This window comes from Lissotriton vulgaris, chromosome 8 (assembly GCF_964263255.1).
Source record: "Lissotriton vulgaris chromosome 8, aLisVul1.2, whole genome shotgun sequence".
In the NCBI taxonomy this organism is placed as follows: Eukaryota; Metazoa; Chordata; class Amphibia; order Caudata; family Salamandridae; genus Lissotriton; species Lissotriton vulgaris.
This window is the reverse complement of record NC_141696.1, coordinates 1,507,151,065-1,507,176,327: the sequence shown is the minus strand read 5'-3', so window position 1 is coordinate 1,507,176,327 and position 25,263 is coordinate 1,507,151,065. Positions and strand designations below refer to the sequence as shown.

Genomic DNA, 25,263 nt, shown 5'->3' with positions numbered 1-25,263 from the left:
CCAATGCTGACAATTAAGTGCCGGTGCCGAGCACCGGAAATCACCGGCTCAAATTAAGCACTGCTAAGCCTGCATTTGTTGTTTGGTAAGGCAGCACCTGTCTTGATAATAACATTATGGTGACTTAGCACTTCACTCGCAGGCACTCTCTGTCTGCTCTGGAAGTCACAAAACTCAGCCCCTCCCCTTTTTAGGTCGAGCCTAGACGTGCAAGCAATGCAAAGCATTGCTTGCTGTCTGCTCGACAACTATTGCTGTCCTTTTCTGGGAATGTAGACATGAGTCGGACGCGCGCTTTTCCAATCTCAATTTTGACCGCGGGAGCGGCATTCCGAGACGCTCTTGCGCAGATGCACACACAGCCCCTGCTTTCGCTTGGCTCGCATGCACTAACGGCGCACACACACACAGCCAGCCCCCACCCCCCTGCACACACACACACACAGGCGCGCGCACACATACACACACTGCCGCCCCCACCCCACCTGCACACACACACACACATACAGACACGCACACACACAGACACGCACGCATACACACGCCGCCGCCCCCTACCCCCCCTGCACACACACACAGACACACACCCCCGCCCCATGCACCGGGAGATCTGCCATACCCCCGAATTGGTACTTACTGGTTAGGCGCAGGAGCGGTCAGCGGAATCTCCAGCTCTTCCTCCTCGTACTCCGGCCCGTCTAGAGAGTCAGGCTCCTCTGCAGCTCCGGAGGCTCCGGGTGGAGGAGGCAGTGGTGGGAAGCCCGGCTTCAGGGGAAGGACCGATAGGATCATCTCCCGCTGGGGAAGAAGGTGGAGAGAGTGGCTGCAAAACCGGCAGCTTCCCACAGACCGGGGGCGCATCCGCGCCAGCCTCCACCAACATCGCAGGGAGCGGCGGTTGCAGGCCCCCAGCGTAGGAAACAGGTCTTGCGTTGCACCCACTGGGCGGGGGCACTACCAGGAGCGGAGTCTTCCAAACGGAAGAGGAAAAGGGGACGAGACCCATGACGCACGACACGGCACAGGGAGGCGGTGCGCGCCAGGCTTCTGTGGCTGCCTGGAACCTGTGCGCGCGCTCCTTCTGGCTACGAGCTGTGCGTGCACTGTCCCAGTGCCGCGGTCACAGCGGGCCGCCTCTCCTATCAGCTGGATTCGCTGCCGGGGGTGGGGTGGGGTGCGGTTCATAGGTTCTATCTGCCTTCCCCTTTGAAAAAGAGGGCTCTTCCCATTCTTTTCATGTCCGAACTTGAAGAGCGGGAGTGCTAAGACTGTTTCCATTGCAAGGTATCGGTAGGTGCCCTGAGTTCTGACCCTGCCGACGTCCAGCGCGCAATGGACCCTTAGTATCGTGACAATTGCACCACGCTTTGCTTCCCGTCTTAGGCTTCTTCCCTGTCAGCCGAATTCCACAAATCGGGCCGTGGCACGCCCGACAATGTCCCTTTTTGTAGCGCCTCTTGCCAGTTCCCCTCGTGACCTCATGGAGGGATGGCCATCGCAGTCTTTACTGACCCGAAAACGAGTATTACCTTTTCAAAGCCACTTAAAATAGGTATTTTACAGATTTATGACTAGCTGGAATCCCTCCTTTCATTCAAACCTCTTTATCAACGCGATTGGCTGATGTTGAAGTCTGATACACATCTGTTTTGTTAATTGTTCCTTTCTGTATAAGGTTGTATGTTTATGCCAGTAACGACATTTGTGACACTTTAAGTTTTGTGCCTATGTTAAAGTTTTTCTGACGTGCAATTTTGGGTCCGTATGCAAGTTACTAATTTTAATATTGAATGCAGTAGTAACCGGTGAATTAATGATGTTGCACTTGAAACAATTTTACATTATTTTGTTCAGACGTTTGATTAATAATGTTGAATAGTTAGACTACATTTTCGGACGAGACACCATTTATTTCAAGTGGATGCAGTTTCTGGTGTTCTGATCATCTTGCTCCTGCTCATTCCCCCCGTCCATCCATCCATTCGTCCATGCATCCATCCACTCACTTATCCATTCATCATCCATCCACTCACTGATAGATCCATTCATCCATTCAACCTTCCATCCACTGACTGATCCATCTATCCCCTCACTGATCCAACCATCCACTCACTTATCCATCCATCCATTCATCCATCCACTCACGGATCCATTCATCCACTCACGGATCCATCCATCCACTCACGGATCCATCCATCGCCTCACTTATCCATCCATCCCCTCACTGATCCATTCATCCACTCACAGATCCATCCATCCATCCATCGATACATACATCCACTCACGAATCCATCTATCCACTCACGGATCCGTCCACTGAACGCCACAGCACCACTGAACGCCACAGCACCACTGAATGCCACAGCACCACTGAACGTCACAGCACCACTGAACGCCACAGCACCACTGAATGCAACAGCATCACTCAACGCCACAGCATCACTCAGCACCACTCAATGCCACAGCACCACTCAATGCCACAGCACCACTCCACGCCACAGCACCACTCCATGCAACAACATCACTCCACGGCATCACTCCACGCCACGGCATCACTCCACGCCACAGCATCACTCCATGCCACAGCACCACTCAACGCCCCAGCACCCCTCAACGCCCCAGCACCACTCAACGCCTCAGTACCACTCAACGCCCCAGGACCACTCAACGCCCCAGTACCACAGCATCACTCAGCACCGCAGCATCACTCAGCACCACAGCATCACTCAGCACCACAGCATAACTCAATGCTACAGCATCACTCAGCACCACTCAACGCCACAGCACCACTGAACGCCACAGCATCACTTGGCACCACTGAACACCACAGCATCACTCAGCACCACTAAACGCCACAGCATCGCTCAGCACCATTGAACGCCACAGCATCACTCTGTGCAACCATTCAATTCAACAACAACTGGTTCAAATATGCTCTCTCAATGTTTCAAGCTTTATTACAAATGTCACCAAAAAAATGTTAATATTTCACTTCTGTTCTTGGATTTTCGTCACAATAAAATACAATGAACATAATCTTCCCAAAAGTTATTTACAAAAGTTTAAGGTATTGCCATTATAAATTACAATAACTTTTATTTAAGTATTAATTATTTAAAAAATAAAAGCCATTGGTATTTGCAATACATGTAAGTCATGTAAATACAACACATATTGCATTACAAATGCTATAGGTGTCACATTTGCGAAAGGTATAACTATTGGCATTGTAAATGGAAAGGGGCGACCATTCGGTCCCCCCGAACGTATGGCTGAGTACCACGAGCCCCCCGGGAAGCCATTTTTTGGGCGGGAGGCGAGCCTCGGCTGGTATGCCCGAAGCGGCGTAGCCGGGGCGCGCTTTTTCCCGCCCTAGAGTGGGCTGGCCTAGACACTGACGCGGCCGGCCACGCCCTAGGGGCAGGCAGGGGCGGGTTTACGCCCGCCCTGAAGACGGATAAAAGGAGCAACAAGCCAAGAACGCATCCTCTTGTTCCTGTGCTCTGAAGCTGCACCCCCTCGCTGCACGTGAGCTCGAGACGGAACGAAGAGCCAATTTTGAGTGTGGTAATCTTTCTTGTTTGTCTTACAGATACTCTGTTGGAGAATGCCTAAGAAAGTCGGAAAGCGAATGACTACCGACCAGATGCTGCGTGTTCTTATGAAGGAGGTGACCGACCTAAAGAAGCGAATGGCGGAGAAAGATGGGGAAGAGGGGCCGAAACGTCCGTTGGCTGGAGCAGCTCCGGGAGGAAAAGGCAAGAGGCCCAGAAGGGGAGCAGCTGGAGGGGACACCCCGGTTCCCTGTACCCCACTCCAAGAGCCAACTCCGGTGCCGGCGGAGGGGAATCCGATTCCCGTGGTGGTCACCCCCGTGTCCGGGGAGGATATGCCGCCCGAGCTGGCAGCACAATTAGCAGCGTGGTTGGGTAAAAATAACGAGGGCGCCACGGCTGACGACGCACGGGTTTTGATGAGGCAACTGCGTGAAACAAGGGAGGCGGCGAAGGCAGCATCGCCAGTTATCACGCCGGCCGCGGCAGGAGGAAAGCCACCTGGGATAGGCTCAGCCGCAGATACAGCTTCCGGTTCAGGTAAGCGGCCATTGCTGATTGCGAGGGATGAGTCTGCCCCGTCACGAAGGGAAAAGTTGGGTCAACATGTCCCTCTAGCTATTAAGGAGAAGATATGGGCAGATGAGTATGTAAACATCTTCTCGTTGCTTACCGATCATTATGAGATGGAATATGTTAAGAGCCAAAAGGAGCTCATGCATCCGGGTGTTTGGCGCGCAAAGATGGCCGCCTTCAAGGTAAATGAAAACATTGGCAATTGGGGCAAGGCGTGGGGGATTTTTACATCCATCCTGGGCGAACGTAGGCCCGAATTGCTGTCTGAATTGCCGATTTATCAGTCACGGATCATGGGGTATTCTGTGTCATATGGGGGCAATCAGTGGTTCTGTTACGATAATATTTTCAGAAAAGCGAAAGAACATGATAAAAACTTAACTTGGGATTGTTACGATTCTGTGTCATGGTCGAAAATGGCGGATACGGGTATGTTGAATCTGCCATTGGTAGGGAGTAGTGTGGGGGAGTCCTCCCGCCAATATTCTGGGACCCCCTTTCGATCAGGCGCGAGTAACGAATACCACTCCAGGCCGAACGGCACCACAGGTAAAAAGGGGAGTTGTTGGAATTTTAACAGGGGTAAATGTACGAGGCCCCAGGGGTCATGCAAATTTAGGCACGAATGTAGTGGGTGTGGGCAAGCGTCCCATCCTGAGTCCATGTGCAGAGCCAAAACGGGTGATAACGAGGGTAGAGGAGGCGCCAAACAGGTCTGAAATAGTCCGAGGGGCGCCTTTACCTACTCCGATTGATACCATGGCAATGATTCCTTGGCTCAGCGAATACCCGGATCACGCTTCCGCTGGGGTGTTGCGGAACGGGTTTTCATATGGTTTCCGCATCCCAGTGGGGGAGTTTCAGGGTTTAGCGAAATGTAAAAACCAAATATCAGTCTTGCAGCACACGACCGTGGTACAAGAGAAGATTGGGAAAGAGGTGGCTCGAGGTCGAGTCGCCGGTCCGTTTAACGTGCCACCGGTTGCTAACTTTGTTTGTTCCCCTTTAGGGGTGGTCCCCAAGAAGGACCCGGGTGAGTTTCGGCTGATACATAATTTGTCGGCCCCACGTGGTCTTTCCGTAAACGATGCGATAGACCCGGCAGTGTGTTCAGTACGGTATGCATCTTTCGATGAGGCCGTAGCCATATTGAATCGCCTAGGGCCCGGTGCGCTGATGGCGAAATCTGATATCGAGTCAGCGTTCCGGTTGCTCCCGGTACATCCAGACGATCAGCGTCTTCTTGGTTTCATGTTTCAGGGACACTATTACATGGATAGATGTATGCCAATGGGGTGCTCTATATCTTGTTCCTATTTTGAGCAGTTCAGTTGTTTCCTGCAATGGGTCTTCACAAGAAAGACGGGGTTTCATCAGGTTATGCATTATCTCGATGACTTTTTGTTTCTAGGGGCAGCCGGGGATCCGGAATGTGGTCAGGCTTTGAATGAATTTTGTGTCTTAATGAATCATTTTGGTGTGCCATTGGCACCCGGTAAGACGGTGGGTCCTTCGACTTGCCTCGAGTTTCTGGGGATCGAGCTCGACTCGGATGAGGGTTGTTTTCGTTTACCAAGAGAAAAAGTGCTAAGGTTCAGGGCATCCCTGGAGACGTGTATTAGTCAGTCTAAGGTTAAGTTGCAGCAATTACAACAATTGGTGGGACAGCTGAATTTTGCCCTGAGAGTAATACCGATGGCCCGCCCCTTTTCCCGCTCGATCGCTCAGGCCATGGTCGGCCTGAAGGAGGGTCACCATCGCACGAGGCTCTCGGCCGAGGTTCGCCAGGACATGCGCATTTGGTTGGCATTTCTGGCGGATTTCAATGGTCGAGTTGTCTGGAACAAACCGGCAGTGTCCTCTGAGGAGCTGGGCCTGTGGACAGATTCGGCAGGGAGCATTGGTTTTGGCGCCATATTTGGCACACAATGGTCAGCTCAGAAATGGCCGTCATGGTGGCATGAGGGTGGGCTGACGAGTAACATTGCTTTTCTTGAACTGTTCCCCATTCTGGTGGCCCTGAAAACTTGGCCTGAGGGGTTTAGAGATCACTCTGTGGTATTCTGGTCTGATAACATGACCGTGGTTGAGTGTATCAATAGCCAGGCGGCACGATGCAAATGGATCCTGAGGCTGCTCAAAGAAATTGTCTTGTTGTGTATGCAATTGAATGTCCTATTTAAGGCGAGACATGTGCCGGGGGTGATGAACCAAGCGGCTGATGCGCTTTCTCGTTTCCGTATGCAGGCCTTCTGGGGTTTTCTGCCCACAGCGGACCCGGTGGCGGCACCCTTTCCCGAAGCTCTCTGGTCTCTCGGTGCCCCGAACTACGAAACCTCGTGGGAGAGAGTTTAGCACCCAGGACAAGGAAGGCTTATGAAGGGGCGTTCCGTTCCTATTTGGCCTTTTTGGGGACTGCTGGAGGGGAACTTTGGGGCCAGGAGGAGTGGGTGGTAAATTTTTTGCTGTCTTTACATCAGGCAGGCAAATCTGTGGCTACGGCCCAGAGGCATCGGGCAGCCATTTCCTTTGTGGCGAGGGCTTATGGGATCCAGGACCCGACAGCGTCTTTCGTTGTACAAAAAGCGCTACGTGGGTGGCAACGCCTTGAGGGTCGCAGAGTAGATGAAAGGCGCCCGATAGGTCTGGATAGGCTGGCCCTGTTATTATCTGTACTCCCTTCAACGTGTTCATCCCAGTATGAAACAGTGTTATTCAGAGCCGCTTTTGCGCTGGCATTCCATGGGGCTATGCGGGTAAGCAAACTAGTGGCGAGGAACAAGCGGGATGTGACGGGGGGACTGTGCCGAGAGCACGTTCAGGTCAGAGGGGAGACAATGTCCATCTCATTTGCCAGGTCCAAGACCGACCAGGGTGCGATGGGGGACTGCATAATCATACAAAGGATTCCCGGGTCCTCCATGTGCCCAGTAAGTTGCGTAGAGGAATATTTAGCGCGAAGGGTGGCATCATGGGGGGGGACCTTGTTGAGACACGCTGACACCACCCCATTGACGAGGTTTCAGTTTCAGCGGGTGCTTGCGATGTCAATTTCCGCTGCGGGCTTGAACCCCGGCGAGTTTGGGACCCATTCCTTTCGGATAGGGGCTGCTACAGAGGCTACAGCCAGGGGTCTGAATGTCGAACAAGTTAAACGTGTGGGGCGTTGGTCCTCGAACTGTTATAAAAGGTATGTGCGGTTGCACATGTTGTGAAGCTGTAATGATGTACTCACGCTTCTTGTTTTTGTTTGGTTTTTCAGTTGCGCAAGCCTACGAGGCGGGGCGGACTGTGCAGTCGACCCAACACCGGGTCAGCGGTCAGACATCACCGGCTGTGAAAAAGGAGGTGTGGGTCGTGGGCCACTCATACGTGAGGCGGGCCGCGGACGTATTCAAAGCAGGTGACATGATTCACGTGGCTGGGGAATACGGGTACAGTGTGTCCTTCTACGGAAAGGGCGGGCTCTGTATTGACCAGTTTCAATCATTTTTTGAGGGTTTGTTAGGGCGGACGAGGTCACCGCCGGCTATAGTCATAGTACATCTTGGGGGCAACGATTTGGTGTCCACTGGTAGACGACTACTTCTTGAGGCGATGCTTTCCACTGTAAGTTGGTTAGCGAGAAGAGTTCCAGGGTGCACAATCGCATGGTCCCATTTGATCCCGCGAAAAGTGTGGCGGGGGGCTCTTTCAGTTTCTGCTCTGAATCATTCAGTAAGGAAGATTAATAATAAAGTGAGTCGATTGTTCCGTTCAAGTACACTGCATTCTATTTCGCATGGTTGTATTAAAGGGGACAGTATGTATTTGGGTGATGGTGTTCATTTGTCCCGGGTGGGGAACGAGTTACTCATAGGAGACCTGATAGCTTGGCTGGGGACTTTGAGACATGACCTTTAGGTAGGAGTGTGTGGGGGGTCCGGATAGCCGGTCAACTATCCGGCCTGTGGCGGTAAGGTCATGATCGGTGAGCACTAATTGGTAGATCCCTATGAGTGGGCGTCACCCATTACGGATGGGAGCGCTCGAGGGAGGTGGCCATTGGCCCCTCAACGGGTAGGCGGTCCCTTCTAAGGATGGGACGCCGAAAGGAAAGGAAAGGCGGTCAAGGCCCCTTCCTGGGTAGGAGGGGCTACAGCCCCCTCCTGGGGAATTTCCCGGGGCCAGGATATCTGCGACGGCAGATGTGGTAAGTTGTGTGGGGTTTGGGAGGGGGTCTACGCTACCTTCTAGATACCTCACACGAGTCCTCGGACGACCTTTAAGTGGCGTCGAGTTTATTGGGGCCCCCGTCAAGTCAAGGGAAATTGGTAGTTGCACTTGAGGTACACCTCTGTGCGGTCGCCCCTCACAAGTGAGGGGGATATTTCTGGTTTAGGGATCTTGACACCGGTTACGACCTTGCCGTTGGCCCTTAAACGTTAGGATGTATAATTTCAAAATGTCAAGTTAATGTTTTGTAGGATGTTAGTTCGGCTAGGAGAACCTTTGTATTAGAGAATATGTTAAGGTTAGCCAAACATCGCAATGTGGTAATGAAATTGTACATAATATGAAACTGTTATTTTAATGTTTTAATTTTGTTTCATATTTTAATAAATACGGCCGGGAGGGTCACTCCCTCCCGTCTTCCAAAAGTTCAGAACTGTTTCCGGTTTCCCATCCTTGGGGAGTGTGTTGAGAGGGGGTGGCGGGTATCTCGGCCATATGGAAAGGGGCGACCATTCGGTCCCCCCGAACGTATGGCTGAGTACCACGAGCCCCCCGGGAAGCCATTTTTTGGGCGGGAGGCGAGCCTCGGCTGGTATGCCCGAAGCGGCGTAGCCGGGGCGTGCTTTTTCCCGCCCTAGAGTGGGCTGGCCTAGACACTGACGCGGCCGGCCACGCCCTAGGGGCAGGCAGGGGCGGGTTTACGCCCGCCCTGAAGACGGATAAAAGGAGCAACAAGCCAAGAACGCATCCTCTTGTTCCTGTGCTCTGAAGCTGCACCCCCTCGCTGCACGTGAGCTCGAGACGGAACGAAGAGCCAATTTTGACCCACCCACCGGCCCCTGAGGACAGCCAGTTGTTTTGAATAAAGCTTTGATGTGGTAATTCTATTTCTTGCAGGTTGTGGTGATTGTCGTGTTATTTTGAGTATGCAATAAAGAATGGTCAGCTACAGTATGTTTTTCAAATAAAGTAATTCTGCACTAGTATTGATCAGTAATCACACGTGAAATGGTTATGGTTGTTTTGTAATTGAGTGATTTTAGTTAAATTGTCGTATTTATTTTTGGTCGGGCGGTAAGGTCATGATCGGTGAGCACTAATTGGTAGATCCCTATGAGTGGGCGTCACCCATTACGGATGAGAGCGCTCGAGGGAGGTGGCCATTGGCCCCTCAACGGGTAGGCGGTCCCTTCTAAGGATGGGACGCCGAAAGGAAAGGAAAGGCGGTCAAGGCCCCTTCCTGGGTAGGAGGGGCTACAGCCCCCTCCTGGGGAATTTCCCGGGGCCAGGATATCTGCGACGGCAGATGTGGTAAGTTGTGTGGGGTTTGGGAGGGGGTCTACGCTACCTTCTAGATACCTCACACGAGTCCTCGGACGACCTTTAAGTGGCGTCGAGTTTATTGGGGCCCCCGTCAAGTCAAGGGAAATTGGTAGTTGCACTTGAGGTACACCTCTGTGCGGTCGCCCCTCACAAGTGAGGGGGATATTTCTGGTTTAGGGATCTTGACACCGGTTACGACCTTGCCGTTGGCCCTTAAACGTTAGGATGTACAATTTCAAAATGTCAAGTTAATGTTTTGTAGGATGTTAGTTCGGCTAGGAGAACCTTTGTATTAGAGAATATGTTAAGGTTAGCCAAACATCGCAATGTGGTAATGAAATTGTACATAATATGAAACTGTTATTTTAATGTTTTAATTTTGTTTCATATTTTAATAAATACGGCCGGGAGGGTCACTCCCTCCCGTCTTCCAAAAGTTCAGAACTGTTTCCGGTTTCCCATCCTTGGGGAGTGTGTTGAGAGGGGGTGGCGGGTATCTCGGCCATATGACAAAGCTATTAATTTCGCTATTTTCAAAACCAACACATAAATAAAAAAATTGTCATTTACAATACCGATAGCTCAAACTTTCCTAATGCGAGACCTATTGCATTGCAAATGCTTGTTTCATTGGTTGCCCTCTGTGGATGCTCCAGTTGCCTCAACAGTACAGTGTGCGGTAAAGCAAACACAGCAAACACTCACTCAGCGGGGCAGTGGAGTTAGGTCCTCAGGAAAAACATGGTGGCTGCAATTGCTGATTCGTCTGCCTAACATCTCTATGGGATTTGAATGTTTTTTAGCGGCAGTGGCTGGCAGTGTCACCCCTCCACTTTGTTTCATTGGCAATGAACGGTCTAATCCTCCAGATCAGAATGCCACCTAGCGTACAGAGCCTCTTCTTGCTCCTAGGTCTCTTGAATATTTATTCGGACTCCAAGCCGTCCACCCTTTATGTTGGAAATTACTGTCAGTGTCACACTGTTTATACGAGCTGCGAGGTACACCTAAAGCAGAGGAGCCGAGGGTCCGGAGGTGAGGGCGAGGCCTCGGGATCTCTTATGGAACCCATGGCTTCCAAAGAGGGGGCACTTCACCACCTGCCTGTGCCACTAACAACGCTGCACTTCCGTGGTGTATCAACTTTGCCAGTGCACGTGCTGAGGGAATGGCAGAAAACTTCCAGAAGGAGCATGGTAAGCGACCCTATCACCTATCTCAGCCTCACTCTCCCAATGCCAATCAATGGAGAAACATGACATTTAGTGCCAATCTGTGGTATGTTGTTTCACGCACAGCAGGTGGGTTCAGTAAATATGGGCGCACAGGTGAGATGCTTGTCCAATATGCTTTTGTTTATTGTCAGCAAGCTACTTTTGTCTGTATTGAATTTAATACTTAGAAACACCCGCTGTTTGATATGAACATGGGTGGGGGCCTCCAGCAGGGTGCACTGTTGCTTTGTGCAATGGCAAAGTAAGACTAGGTCATCGAGGGACCTTGCTATAATCCGGTTGATGGTCCTGGTCAGACTGTGTTGAGTAAGAATGCACTTGGAACACACTGGGACTCTGTGCCTGGCGTAACTTCTGGTGTCTCCACTGTTGAAGTTAAGGTCGCGCATCTAATGCGCTTGAGGAATGTCACAAAAGAGCTTGTTCCAGACTTTTCATCGTGGCAGCAAAGAAAGCCCTTAGCTGCGTTTCTGCATCCTGCGGAGTGAAACGCTGTCTGTCATCCACTCTGGTGCCAGATGAGAAAAACAAGGACCTCCTGGGTAGTAGTGTAGTCCACTCTGGGGCCTGCACATCCTGCTTGGTGCAGCCGGGTCCCCCAGTGCCCTTCCGTTTCTGGTACTTTGCAGCAGTTTTAAGATCTTCTGTGAGTTTCTCGTGATCGAAGAGGTGTCATTTCTAATATTTATATGTTTCTGTGTTTTCATTGCTTGATTTTACTCACAAGAAAGTGTCCCTCATAGTTGTTGAATGTCACTCATTATAACACTGAAATTATGAACAATTCACATATAAGCAATCTGAAACCTTGGCAGCTAAGCCCTTGAAATGTGTGTGTGGGAACTCACTGCACATCAAGTCTGTGGGCTCTCTCCTTCTCATCCTTCTTGATACATTTCTTACACATGATTTAAGTATGCTGTTGCACTGTGGCCTTTTGTTTGCATCTCTCTTGACAACAGTCTGGGCTACAAATTCTATCCGACATGACCCTAAACATAAGCTGAATAGTTTTGTATATGGTTTGCTATCATAGACAGTGCAGGGCAGTGCAACACATGGGATGTACGTTGTTACAACGCATGCTTTTACCACGCATGCCTTTACAACGCAGGTTTTTCAACGCAAGTCGTTATAATGACTTGCGTTGGGGGGTGCTGGATAGTGAATAGTTTAATTTACTATTCCAACTCCAGTCCCCGTGGATAGTAGGGAAGGTGTTGGATAGTAAATTAAACTATTACCTATCCTAAAGCGCCCCCCAGCGCAATTCGTAGTAATGACTTGCGTTGAAAAACCTGTGCTGTAAAGGTACTGCGTTGTAAAAGTTGCGTCGTAAAGGATTTTTCCCAACACATGTATTGACAGGCATAGACTTTCTTGTGACTTGTGCAAATATTTGGTCTTCACAGAAAATCAATTTATTACTTTTATTAAGACGTTTTAGTCACAATTATATGATAAAAACATTTAAATTACATATTTAAATCCTTTACTGCCATCTGATGAATCGAGTTCAATACACACACAATTTAATTATAACAAAAACGTCTGTGAGAAAGACAATTCATAATAGGTTACAGTTTTGTGCAAATAATCCAACCCCCTATAGCACCAAAGGTTATGTATAAATTATTCCAGAGAAAGTAAAATCAATGACAGTCATAGCATGCTCTACATATAGACCCAAAATGTACATTCTTGCTAAAAACTGTTACTGTGGGGCAAGATTTTGAACAGAAACTGATACGTAATTTCTTTATAATTAAAACGTCTGTAAAAGGTAAAACATATCAATTCATAAAGGATACCATTTTATGTAAGTAATCCACTCCCCCATAGCAGGGGCGTAACACAGGCTCCCGAATCCCCTGCGGTGCGGGGGGTCAGAGCTGTAGGGGGCCTCCTCAGCACAGTACTCAATCCTGAGCGCTCCGGATTAAATCCAGAGCGGGGGCCCCTCTGTGTACATTGCAGTGGGGCCCCTTAAACGTTCGTTCCGTCACTGGCTGGAAACGTCTCTTTTTCTAAAAAATTTCAATTTTTAAAGTGTGCAGCCTCGGGGTGGATGGAAATAAAACATTCAGCAAATGAAAAATAACTAACTAACAAACTAAAGCAATACAGGGTGGTTGCAAGGTGGCCAGATGGATTTATTCACACCTAAACCCATTAGCGCCACTTTACAGTGAATGCCAGTGAAGCGCTGCTTTTGTTTTCTCATTTCTCAACATTGCTTACCCTGGGTGGGAAAGTGCACTATTTCTGGAGGTACCGAAATACCTGCTTGATGGGTGAATTGGAAAACAAAATATGTACAGCGGCTTTGTGTTCACAAACGTGGTCTTTTTAAACCAAACTGCTTATGTTTTGTATGGATATAAGCAATGGGCATTGAAACACGTCCCTTCTACGCCCTGTAGTCATGGCCTTAACTTTTCAGGCGAAAGCACTCACTAATTTCTGCATAATGAGTGTAAAAAGAAAAAGGTAACCATGTTGTTTCCTGCTTACATTTCACATGCTTTACTTAATCTTTTATTCCCTATGAGTGTTTGCTTTTTCTAGAATGTTATTAACTTTTTTTTTAGGCAGCATATTGCTCTTGTCTAGTGCGTGATTTGAATTGAGTCACACCCAGCTGCTTATAGCGGGTCAGTGCAGTGCAAGTTTCTCTCAGTGGGGCAGTATGGTGTTCAGTGGGGGAGAGGAGGGGTCACTATGGTCAGAGCTGCTGAATTTGGAACTGGAAAACCAGGTTCAGCCTTCATGACCAGTCCACCAGACCACTCTACTGAGGGAGCACATTCCCATGCTAGACCTTAGAAGGCCCCACAAGACCTTAGAAGCCCTGGTGTCTTACCACCAGCAGGTGGACCCTAGCAGTGGCAAGTGTGGGTTAACCTAGAAGGCCTGTCTGCCACATATAATTCTGAAGTTCACCTTCAGTCTTGCAGGCAGGCCTATAAAGCAGCACACCTTAGAGTGACAGTGACTCTGTCACTGAGGTCACAGGACCCTTGAGCAGGGTGGCTCTAAGGCAGTGTGACCACACCAGGCAGTGAGAAGCCGCAGTTCGTGCAGGTAACAGCAGTGAGGCAGAGGGGCCGGGTAAGGGGGGATTCGAGAGATGATGCAGAGGGAAAATCAAATAAATAATACATTTTCCCTCTGCATTGTCCCTCATAATCCCCCTTTACCCGGCCCCACTATCCACCGCTCTTACCTGCACGGACCGCGGCTGGCTCTGTCTTCAGGTGGGGGTGTTGTGTTTGCAAGTATAATATGGTTTTAAAAGCACTTGCTACCTCCTTCCTGGCCTCCATCAATTTTTGGCAACAATAAAAATGGCATGATAACTCCAGTGATTCATGTTCTTAGAAGACACAGAAGGTGTTTAGTCTAGTGGACATTTTGACTCACGGAAAGAGGGATAATGTGCCTGCTGCTAAGAACATGTACCATACAGATCACAAAGTGCACATAATGTAAATAGTGTAACTGTGCTACAGCGTGACTCAAGAAATTAATTCTAAATCACCATGGCCATTTCTCCAAAACCTCAGCAACACGCATAATATTCAAAAGTGGGGCCCATTACACTGCACACTTACTCTGTTCATTCGGCTTCACAGATTTGGCCAAAGAACCAGGAGTCCTACTATTACATTGGCAGAGTGTCTAAACCTATTTAACTATTTTATTTACACCTGCAATGTAAAGCAATTTACCATGGTTTCATTTTAAACACCATTTTATTCAGACACACCACCATTATGGCAATGGATCTGCTAGAATGAAAACTAGGCATAGGAAAAACCAAAGACCAACTTTTACTTCTCCATTTATCTAATTTTTATTCAAAACAAACTTTTAGTATGTCCGACATTTAGGCATTTATTTATTTCTTTATTCAATAAGAATCTTTAACTTTATTTTCAAAAATGATCATTTATTTTAAAGCTCAGAAATAGACATTTATTTAAAGTTTAGTAAAAGTTTAGCAGAGAACAGATAGTTCCAAATTCATTCTCTCCTAACATCCCTCGCTAACACCCTCATCTTATCCTAAAAGACCTGCAAAGAAAACCAAAATAAATCAGAAGTTCTTACATCCAAGAATCGATCTTCAATCCGGCAGTACTTCCAAAGGAAATCGAAAGAGCGACCCCTTCTAAGCAAAATCAGGGGTTTATATACACTATTTTCTAGCTTAGTCTATCTAAAAAGTAACTAACATCACCAATTCGAGTTCTGATTGGACAAATTTGGGGTAGATGAGCGCTTCCTCATTACAGCATGTTTTTTCACGATGATTCAGCAGAAAAATAAAGGGGCTTTGTTTAAGACAGTTTGTGGCCTAGGCGCTTCCTTTACTTGAAACATAGGAGAAAGTTTTCAGGCTCTGAGCATTACATCGTCCATGCTTGGCATCCATCCTAGGTTCCGGGGCAAGGTGTCCTTGAACCTCCCATCCAAGCACAGTTAGCTCACTCGCGCTGGCAGAATTTTGAATGCACATGCGCAGACCAATACTTGCTCGCAGTGACTCAGAGCGGCCATTTTCAGAGTAGGCCTCACAGGCCACATTTTGGAACTATCATAGAAACAAACACAAATTCATGTTAATTATGGTAATGAAACCCTTCTGTTTACCTCCCACCATTCTAATATTTCCCTATTAGTTGTTACCAAGCAAATAAGCCACATAAATGTGCTTCGTACTTACATATCCAGCGACTTTTTGGCACAAAACGTTTACAATAAGCACATTTTAATTGCGTTTGTTTATACTTAAGCTGTGCATTAATTCACATCACAATAACAACACATATTAGCTCATTTTATGGCATCATGCAAGCAAGATTAGTACTCCCCATATTTTCGTGAATGCATCTTTATACTATGATTGATTAGTTTACCACATCACACTATGAGTAAAATATTAACGTTATGGAACATTGATTTCGAGAGGGGTACACAAAATTTTGATTTACCACCTCGCTCCATCAATTCCCTCATCTGGTGATCCTATTACCAAATATCTCTCAAAATTTGGGAAAATTTAGCTGAACATGTTTCAAGTTCTTCATATTAGTATCATTTATACTCTAGTATCCTTCTCCTTTATTTCTTTAAAAATCGTTTCTCTGGAATGTCTATAGAGGCGAACTTTGTAGTTCCCCTACAACTGAAATGGCGATGACCAGAACTGGTCCTCCCCGAACTCGCACTTGCAATGCACCGCTGTAATGTATGCCTTCTATGTCAATTATTGTACGTAATGTCTGCCAATTGATCACTTACTCTGCTTTGTTTAATAAAATATATATTTTTTTAAAAATCGTTTCTCTGACTTCTTCCATCTCTGTTTCATTCTTTTCTCTTTCTCTTGCTTTTCTTTCTTGAATTGTCTTTTTTTAATTGATTTTCTAAAATCTCTTCTACTTTTGCAGATACATCATAGTCTTGTCAGAAAAATCACTATTACTATAATTGTTATTGGTATTAGTATTTTACCTACTATTGAACTACCTAGTTCCTGAAACCAATGCTTAATTGCTGTAAGACTTCTACCTAATTTCTCAAGAACACCTTCAACCTCCAGTGGTTCAATCTCTTTATGTAAATTTGTAATGTTTGTAATATACCTTTCTAAATTTTGACTTTTATCTGGAATATAAGTACAACAATGTTGCACTTTCAATATTCCACACACTCCTCCCTCTTTCGCTAAAATTATATCAAGGGCAAGTCAATTTTGCATTACAATTGCTCTCATGGCAACCATTTCAGTATCAACCACCAGGAAACCTCCTGCAGTATCTGTTGACAATCGATCAACTATCGTAGACAATTTTCGGATTCTATTTGCATTGAATGAAGTTCCCACTGCTGGTATCAGTGCTCCAAAAACATCACCTATTATTTCTAATACACGCTCTCTTTTCTGTCTACTAAGAACTTTGCCTATCTCATGTTTACCATTAGTACCTCTATCTACATGAAACATTTTTGGAAAGACCAAACCCACATAACAAGTGCCATACCAATGGTCAGGTAACTTATAATAAGCTCTATTCCCACAAATAAAATAAACACCAGGGAAAACAGGATCTTTTCCTCTTTTAAATCCCTAACCCCCTATAATTCTATAGGTGTCTTTACATTGACTTGCACCCACGAAATAATTGTCATACCCAGTATTTTCTCTTCTTATACAAAATTTCCCTAAAATTGGTGTATCTATGTTTATAGCTACATTCAAATTCTTATCATCCAGATTTTCATCATTAAATGTCCAATACTTTGATTTTTCATGTTTTACTTTCTCACTTCTTTTATAAGCACTTCTTCTCTCTTCAACCATTTCTAAAAAAGTATTTTCCTCAGTTCTCAAATTACATGTCAAATTATGTTTAAAAGCATACTCATGAGTCAATTCTTCTATTTCTAAGAAACATTCTCCCATAACTTTTCCAGATCTCTTTTTGTTCAATGAATTATCAATTCTTAATTTAGCAAAAATCTCATCTACATTGGAATAATGGTATTCCAATTTTCCAACCTGATAAAACAAACTTGCAATTACACTACAGGTTACTCAATTTGTAAGAGAAAGGTGATGATATGTCACACCTTCTGACACTGATGCAGGCAATTTTACTCAAACATAGCAAGCATCAACATTCATGGTGTTGATATACTTAAGCAATAGCTTTGAAAATGTATTTTGTAAAAAATCACTGATAGACCTATCCTGATGCAACTCTGGTTTATACACATGAGTCTCATGAACTTCTACTTTCTCACTTGGCTTATTCAGACTCACATTTGCTTTTAATTTTGTTAGATTATCCTGGAAAGGAATAACAATAGCTAAAATGATCCATAATATTATCAATAATCCCATACAAATGGAACAACATCTACACCATTTTCTAAAAATAGAACACTTTGTTTTATGGTTATTAATAGGCATTTTCCCTAACACAATTTTCTTCGACCTTGTGTCACCTATAGATTCTACAATATTTGTTTACTAACAGAGTTTTCTTCGACATTGTGTCAATTCTATTCTACTCTATATTATAAATTATTTCTCTAACAAGTTTTCTTCGACCTTGTGTCAACTCCGACCTTTTCTATATTTACAATATCTGTCTCACAGGACTACAGGCTTTTACTTAATATCATTTTCTCTTAATACCAATCAATTTTCTCATAAGATGACTTCTTTACTCACTTTTCCCAATTGCTTTTGGGAAGTACAAGTTTTCTTGACTACTATTACCATCAGCAATGGGTGGTAGGACTCTATAAGTCCACTCAGGCGATTTGTACTTCTGATTTGGTTGTCTTACTCTTTTTGGCCTTTGAACAACTTCTATTTTCTTGCCCAGTGTTTCTCTCTGGCTAGTGATCTCATTCACTTGCTCTTCTGTCTCTTTTGCTTTGTTTACAAGTTTGAATCTCAATTCACCAGTTTCTTTAGGCCAATTATCTCCCTTACGGAGTCTCTTGGTCTTTGGCTCTATTGTGTTATGCTCCACTCTCCAAGATCTTTTCCTTGGACTTTTTCTTAATACAATTTCATCTGAACTGTCATCAGTTTCACTTTCAGTATCTTCAACTGTGTCATTGATTATGATTTTTACAAAGTCTTTGTCTTCGTCAGATTCAGCTTTCTTTTCTGTTACTCTGTTAGGAACACCTTCATAACTGGTACTTGGAATCTCATCCTTTTCGTGAGTCACTTCCCCTTCCCCAGTTTCAGGATTTCCGTTCCTGCCTTCAGAGTTTCCTGATTTCTCATCAGCTTTTTCCACTTCAATGACCTTGTCTTCACTTGCTTTTGTGTCTTTATTGGTGTCTGTCTTTACCGATTCTCGACCTTCAAATTGATCTTCGGAGTCTGGTATCTCCACAATCTCCCTTTCACCTTCACCTTCAGACACAGAACTGGCTTCTGATAATTGCAGATGTTGACGTTCCTGTCGATCTTCAGTATCTGGATTCTCTTCTGATTCAGCTTCAGAATCAGAGTCAGTTGTACTTTCACCGTCGTATGGGTATTCAGGTGCAGGCACACGGATGGTGGGACTGGCATGTACCCGCCTCTTCAATCCAGCACACTTGACTGCAGTAGTTACTGACCAGGATTACCTGTTGTGGCTTCTGCCACCGAGGTACCACACAGTTTCTTCTGCGATGTACCTTCCCTCGAACCCAGTTTCCAGGGACTAGATCATGAGCTGGATTTTTCTCTTTAGAATTTGACTCAGTTCCCACCTGTTGGAGCACAGAAGTTACCACATCAGACAGATTTTTGCAGTAGTCCAATATGATATCATCATTTATTGTTAGCAATTTGTTAACAGGTACATAAGCTTGTCTCATTACCCTGCCCATCAAAATCTCATGTGGACTTAGTCCAGTTTTCTTGTCAGGAATACTTCTCAATGTCATCAGGACAAGCGGCAAAGCATCTGGCCACTTAAGTCCTGTTGCCAAACACATCTTTGCAATTCTGTTTTTAATAGTTCCATTTACCTGCTCTACTACCCGTGAAGCCTCAGGTCTGTACGCACAATGCAGCTTCTGGCGAATGTCCAGAGCTTCACAGATATTTTTGCATCAACTCATTTTGAAAATGTGGTCCGCGGTCTGATTCAATGGACACTGGGAAACCGAAAGGCAGAATTATTTCTCGTAAAAACAATTTGGCAACAGTTATTCCATCATTCTTCCTTGTGGGGAATGCTTCAACCCATCGGGAGAACAAACAGATTATCACAAGAACATATCTAAGCCTGTTGCATGGGGGCAATTCCACAAAATCCATTTGAACTCTTGTAAATGGACCACCCTCCCGTCCTATGGTTCCCAAACTCACAACGGTTCTTCTGTTTGGATTAAATTGTTGGCATACTAGACACCTTTGGCACAAACTTTCAGCAATCATCCTGAACTTGGGATTATACTAAGTTTGAAAAGACGAATCATGGCATCTCTTCCAATATGGGCTTGACCATGGTGCATTCGAGCCATGTCTGAAATCATGCTATCGGGCATTGCTGGTCTTTCATCTTTGTAAACCCAAATTTCATCATCTTTCCTTTGTCTACATCCTGCCTTTAGCCAAATATCTTTTTCTTCTGATTCTGCCTCCTCCTGCATATGCTTCACTTCCTGCCATGTCTCAACTACAGTGGTTAGCATCAAAGGCTCGGAACATGTTCTTTTGATTTATCTCGATTGATTGAAATTTTATTTTTCACACAATGCTTTGCAATGGCATCCGCATAATTATTTCCTTTAGAAATATAATCCTCATTCTTTTTGTGTGCTGTACACTTTACTACAGCTATTCTTGCAGGAAGCTGAAGTACATCAATCAGTGTCTTCACGAATTCAACATTCCGAATGGGTGTTCCCGCAGAAGTTAAATAACCTCTTTGAGACCAGAGTTGTCCATAATCATGAACAACTCCATAACCATATTGACTATCAGTCACTACGGGTACTTTCACCTCTTTTCCCAGTTCACATGCTTGTATCAAAGCAATCAACTCCGCTACTTGAGCAGAATGAATTCCTTTCAAACAAGATGCTTCCAACACTTCTGCTACTGTACAAATGGCATAAGCAGCACTCAAAATGCCACTCTCTGTCCTCAGACACGATCCATCTACAAACATCACATAATCTGATTCAGGTAATGGTTCATCCTTAATATCCGGCCTAGGTTTTGTGCAATACTCAAGAACATCCAGACACTTATGATCAAGCTCACCTTTCTCTTTTGCTTCAATGGTGTCAGGTAATAATGTAGAAGGATTAACATTCACACATCTGGCAATAGTCACATTTTCAGCTCCCAAAATTACCTTTTCATAACGGGTCATTCTGCTGTTGGTCATGTATTGTGTCTTTGCTCTTGTGAGGAGAATCTCCACTGAATGAGGTATATACACCCTCACAGGAAATCCCATCACAATTCCCTCACTTTGCTCCAGACTTACACTGGTTGCTGCTACTGCTTTCAGACATCTTGGCAAACCCTTTGCAACAGGGTCCAAAACAGCTCAGAAATACGCAATTGGTTTTCTAATTTTTCCATGTCTCTGAATTAATACTGACAATGCACATCCGTCTCACTCACTGCAGTACAGTTCAAACTCTTTTTCATAATCAGGCATACCTAATGCTGGTGCTTCACACAGTTTTGTTTTCAGCTGTTCAAATACTTCCATTTCAGTTTTAGTCAAAACCATTGGGTCTCTGATGTCTGCTTTTGTCAATCTCTGTAGTGGTTTTGCAATCAATGAAAATCCACTAATCCACTGTCTACAATAACCTACCATTCCCAGGAACATTCTCACGTGTCTTTGAGTTTTGGGTGGTTGCATTCCTTGTATCATTCCGATTCTTTCTATCGTGACTTGTCTGATTCCTTTTGCAATCTTATGGCCTAAATATTGTACTTCTTTCTGACAAAACTGCAATTTTGATGGAGACACTTTATGTCCCTCTTCTGCCAAATGATTCAACAACGCTAGTGTGTCATTTACACATGCATCTTTTGTTTTTGATGCAATCAAAAGATCATCGATGTATTGTACTAATATAGACTCTCCAGGCATGTTCAAACTTTCTAATGATTTCTTTAGCAACTGGTTAAATATTGATGGACTCTCAGTGTACCCTTGCGGAATTCTACACCATGCTAGAATACGATTCTGCAATCGGAACGCAAAAATTGGCTGACTTTCTGTATGTAAAGGGACAGTAAAGAAGGCATTGCATAGGTCAATCACTGTGTACCATTCTGCATCATGAGGAATTTGGTACAAAATCACTGCTGGATTTGGAACAATCAGGCAAAATGGAACAACAATTTTATTAACCTTTCTAAGGTCCTGAACAATTCTAAATGTTCCGTTTGGCTTTTTCAATCCCATGATCGGTGAGTTACAAGGACTGCTTTCTATTTCTCTAAGAATTCCTTGCTCAATCATTTTGTCAATCACTGGAGTGATTCCCTCCATTATTTCTGCAGTCATCTTAGGTTGAGTTATATTTGGGTAATTTGCACCTTCTTTCACTGTAACTTTTAGAGGATCAACACCTTTCATCAATCCTATACCTTTTCCAGTAAAATCCCATACTTCCTCTTTCACCACTTCTTTCAACTCAAAAGGAATCTTTTCTCTATCAAAAACAGGAAATAACTTGCTCTGCTCTGCCTCAATCATGAACATCGTCATTTTATACAGATTGTCTTCATCTGGGGTTAGCAATTCTATGCCATTTGGTGAACTATATATGGCGCAATTCATTTTACACAATATATCCCTACCTAACAGATTAACAGGACTACTGTCACACACCACAAATCGATGCATATCTTTGTAACTTCCAATTTCTACTTAAACTGGTTCTGTCAAAGGGGTTTGTATCTGTCTATTTGCTAAACCTACAACTTGGATGCTCTCTCCCGAGAGGGGAAGATTTTGAATTTCCACTGACCTAACAGTAGAACAGTTAGCACCAGTGTCCACTAGGAAAGTTATTTATACATCATTCACCTTTCCGTTCACAAATGGACCAGACTGATCTACCTCAAGAGTGGCTCCAAGCACACACTCTTCTCCCTCTCTCAGGCACCCTCATAAACTTTCATCCGACTCACTGCGACCTTCTTCTTGTAACCAATACTGAGGACACGCATTCCCTCTTTGCGGTCTTTTTACCTGTTCACCTCCGCTGAATCCTGTCTCTGCACTGTATCTCTGCTGGTTTACACTGTTTGGCAGTGGCGGGTGTGGCACATGACTTTGCTGGTTTGTTATCTGCTGTTGTTGCTGTTGTGGATTTACCTCAAACTCCACCTGCAAATTCAATGAATTATTTTCTGTATTAACTCTTGGCGGACATTTACACTCTTTCTTCCAGTGCCCTAACTTGCCGCAGTTAAAACAAGGATACTTCTTCTTTAGTTCATCTATGTTTCCCACTAACTTTGGTTTACCCTTAAAATGTCCTTAATTCCCTGCATTTTTACTTTCCATTTGCGCTACTTGTTGTTCCGCTACTTTTACCTGTGCCCACATGGCTTTCTCTTTCAGCTTTTTCTGTTTTGCATCAATCTCTTCACTGCAATATTTCACTTTTCTCAAAACATCATCCCCAGTACCTGACTGCCAACCTATCATGTTGTGTCGAATCATGTCTCCAATCTCTGGTCTTAATCCATACACAAATCTGTATATAAAGTGGCTCATATCCTTCCCATTTAATTCCTCATAACGACTATACTGTTTAAAAACTAACAGCAATCTTTCATAAAATGAATGTACTTATTCTTTTGTCTCCTGTGTGGTCCTGTCTATTTTTACCCAATCAGTTTCTTTTGGAGGTATTTTATTTTTCAACCATACTATTACCTGTTCATATTTCCGCATTACATCTGGTGACGGATCTCCTGTGACTTTGTCTCTGGCAAATTCTTCCCTTGGCCAATCTATAGCTATTTTATATTCTGTCCATAAATCTGCTGGCACTACTATGTCAAACAATCCATCTAGATCAATCCATAGGACTTTTGACACTTTCACAAATCTATCTACTTGTCGATACCATTCTACCGGTTTCTCTCTCAATCTTGTGAAATCATTAGTAAATGACAATATATCCTGTCTACTCCAAGGAACATGTACATATCCTCCTCCAGGTATCTCTCTCATAGGAAACTCAGTTGTTACTGCCTCTTTTTCCCTGACCGGAAAAGCTAATGTGGATTTGTCACTATTGTCTTCCTTCTTCTTTGCCCACTTAAGTCTCCATTTATTTACATCTCCCCATCTTCGCAACAGCACAATTAGCTCTTTTATTTGCAACAACCTTCCTGCAGTATTCATATTCTCAATGTCTCTTTCTGCAAAATCCACTCTGTATGATTTCTGCAATGATTTAAATTTTGAAAATTCCACTCCCAATTCACTCGCTAATTCTTCCAATCGATCATACACTGTTTTAGCTCTCCATGTAATACTTTTACACATAAACATAAGTTCATCATCCTTATACGTTTTTAGTCTATCTGTACCAATTGTTCCAATAATTAGTTCTTCCATATCCACTTTTAGTTTTGCCACATCCAATATGTTTGGCTCATTCTCTTTTAATTTCAAAGTTTTAATCCAGTCACTCAACTCCCTATCTGACGGTCCTACAGGAGTTTGTATTAAATCTATTTTATCTAGACTTTTCTCTGGTGTTGCAGAGTCAGATTCTGCACCAATCGGGTATTTGTACAATGAACTTTGGTTAAAAGTCAATTCAGGTGGATTCACGTTAACAATTCGCTTTATTTCTGACAAATCAGGATAAATATTCTCTCTTGCTTTTTGCAAACCTTGTTGTAATGGAATTGTTAAACTTGGTTCTTTTATTTTCGGATTTTCAAATACTGGTATTACAGGCCCTATCGTTACAGGGACAGTCACTGCTTCCATGTTTTTAGTAAGGTTGATGTTAATGTGTAGAACGTTCATAATCAGAAATATTTGGTTGCACATCATTTCGATTTTCACTACTTTGCACACTTCTGTGTGAATCATTCCTTGATACAGGAGTACCTGTAATTCTAGCTTCCACAACAGGTGTATTTGGAATATATCTAACCTCTACTCTGTCTGGCACATCTTTCAAACTCGAATATGGTCTTGGGGGTTCATTATTTCTTTCATCGATTACCGGAGCATTTGGAGTAGTCCATAAAGAACTTGGCTGATATGGTGGCGGTCTCCTATTTAATATTTCTTCTAATACAACATCTTCTGATTCACTGTCACCATAACTTTGGTTCGCTGTCTCTATATTCTTTTTCTTTACTGTACATTTCCGACCCTCATATTCATCCACTAACCTAACTGGATACATACCATCAAACATATTACTCTCTCTCCATCTACGCAGTCTGCTTTCATGAGTTTCACCCCATAAATTTTGACCTCTACCTCTCGGTCTGATATGTCTGCATAGCCTTTCACTCTCTTGTGCATGCATCTCGTCTTCCCATTCAACTAAGGCCTCAAATTGTGTCGGTCTAGGTCTTGGCTCAAGCTTCATCATTTTGTCTCTCAAATTTCACAAAAAACTGCAGAATCAATCGATCCTTCTTCAGGAAAAGCTAACACACCATCATCCTGAGTATACCTTGCCCAGTTCTGTAACCAAACACATGTATGGTAACCATATTTTGATAACATGTAAGAAGCGGGCGTTTTCGGTGGACGAAGTAATTTTCCCTCTCTAGTCACAATTTCTTTGTCTTTTGAAAAGAGATTCTTTAA

At 44.6% G+C, this 25,263-nt stretch overlaps 1 protein-coding gene across 1 annotated transcript; it reads right to left on the bottom strand.

Moving 5' to 3' along the window:
- Window positions 1-633: 633 nt before the first annotated feature.
- LOC147699018 (uncharacterized) lies at window positions 634-24,423 on the bottom strand. The gene is made up of 2 exons (XM_086936297.1): window positions 23,353-24,423; window positions 634-798 (listed from the first exon to the last, which is right to left on the bottom strand). The coding sequence occupies exons 1-2, from the start codon at window positions 24,421-24,423 to the stop codon at window positions 634-636; spliced, it is 1,236 nt and encodes a 411-aa protein (XP_086792423.1).
- Between the last annotated feature and the right edge of the window lie 840 nt (window positions 24,424-25,263).

Coding starts and splice junctions, on each gene's coding strand:
- LOC147699018 (XM_086936297.1), bottom strand. CDS start 24,423: ATGGAAGCAGTGACTGTCCCTGTAACGATAGGGCCTGTAATACCAGTA. Junction 799..23,352: donor TAATGCGGAAATATGAACAG/GTAATAGTATGG, acceptor CTTCTTCCCCAG/CGGGAGATGATCCTATCGGT.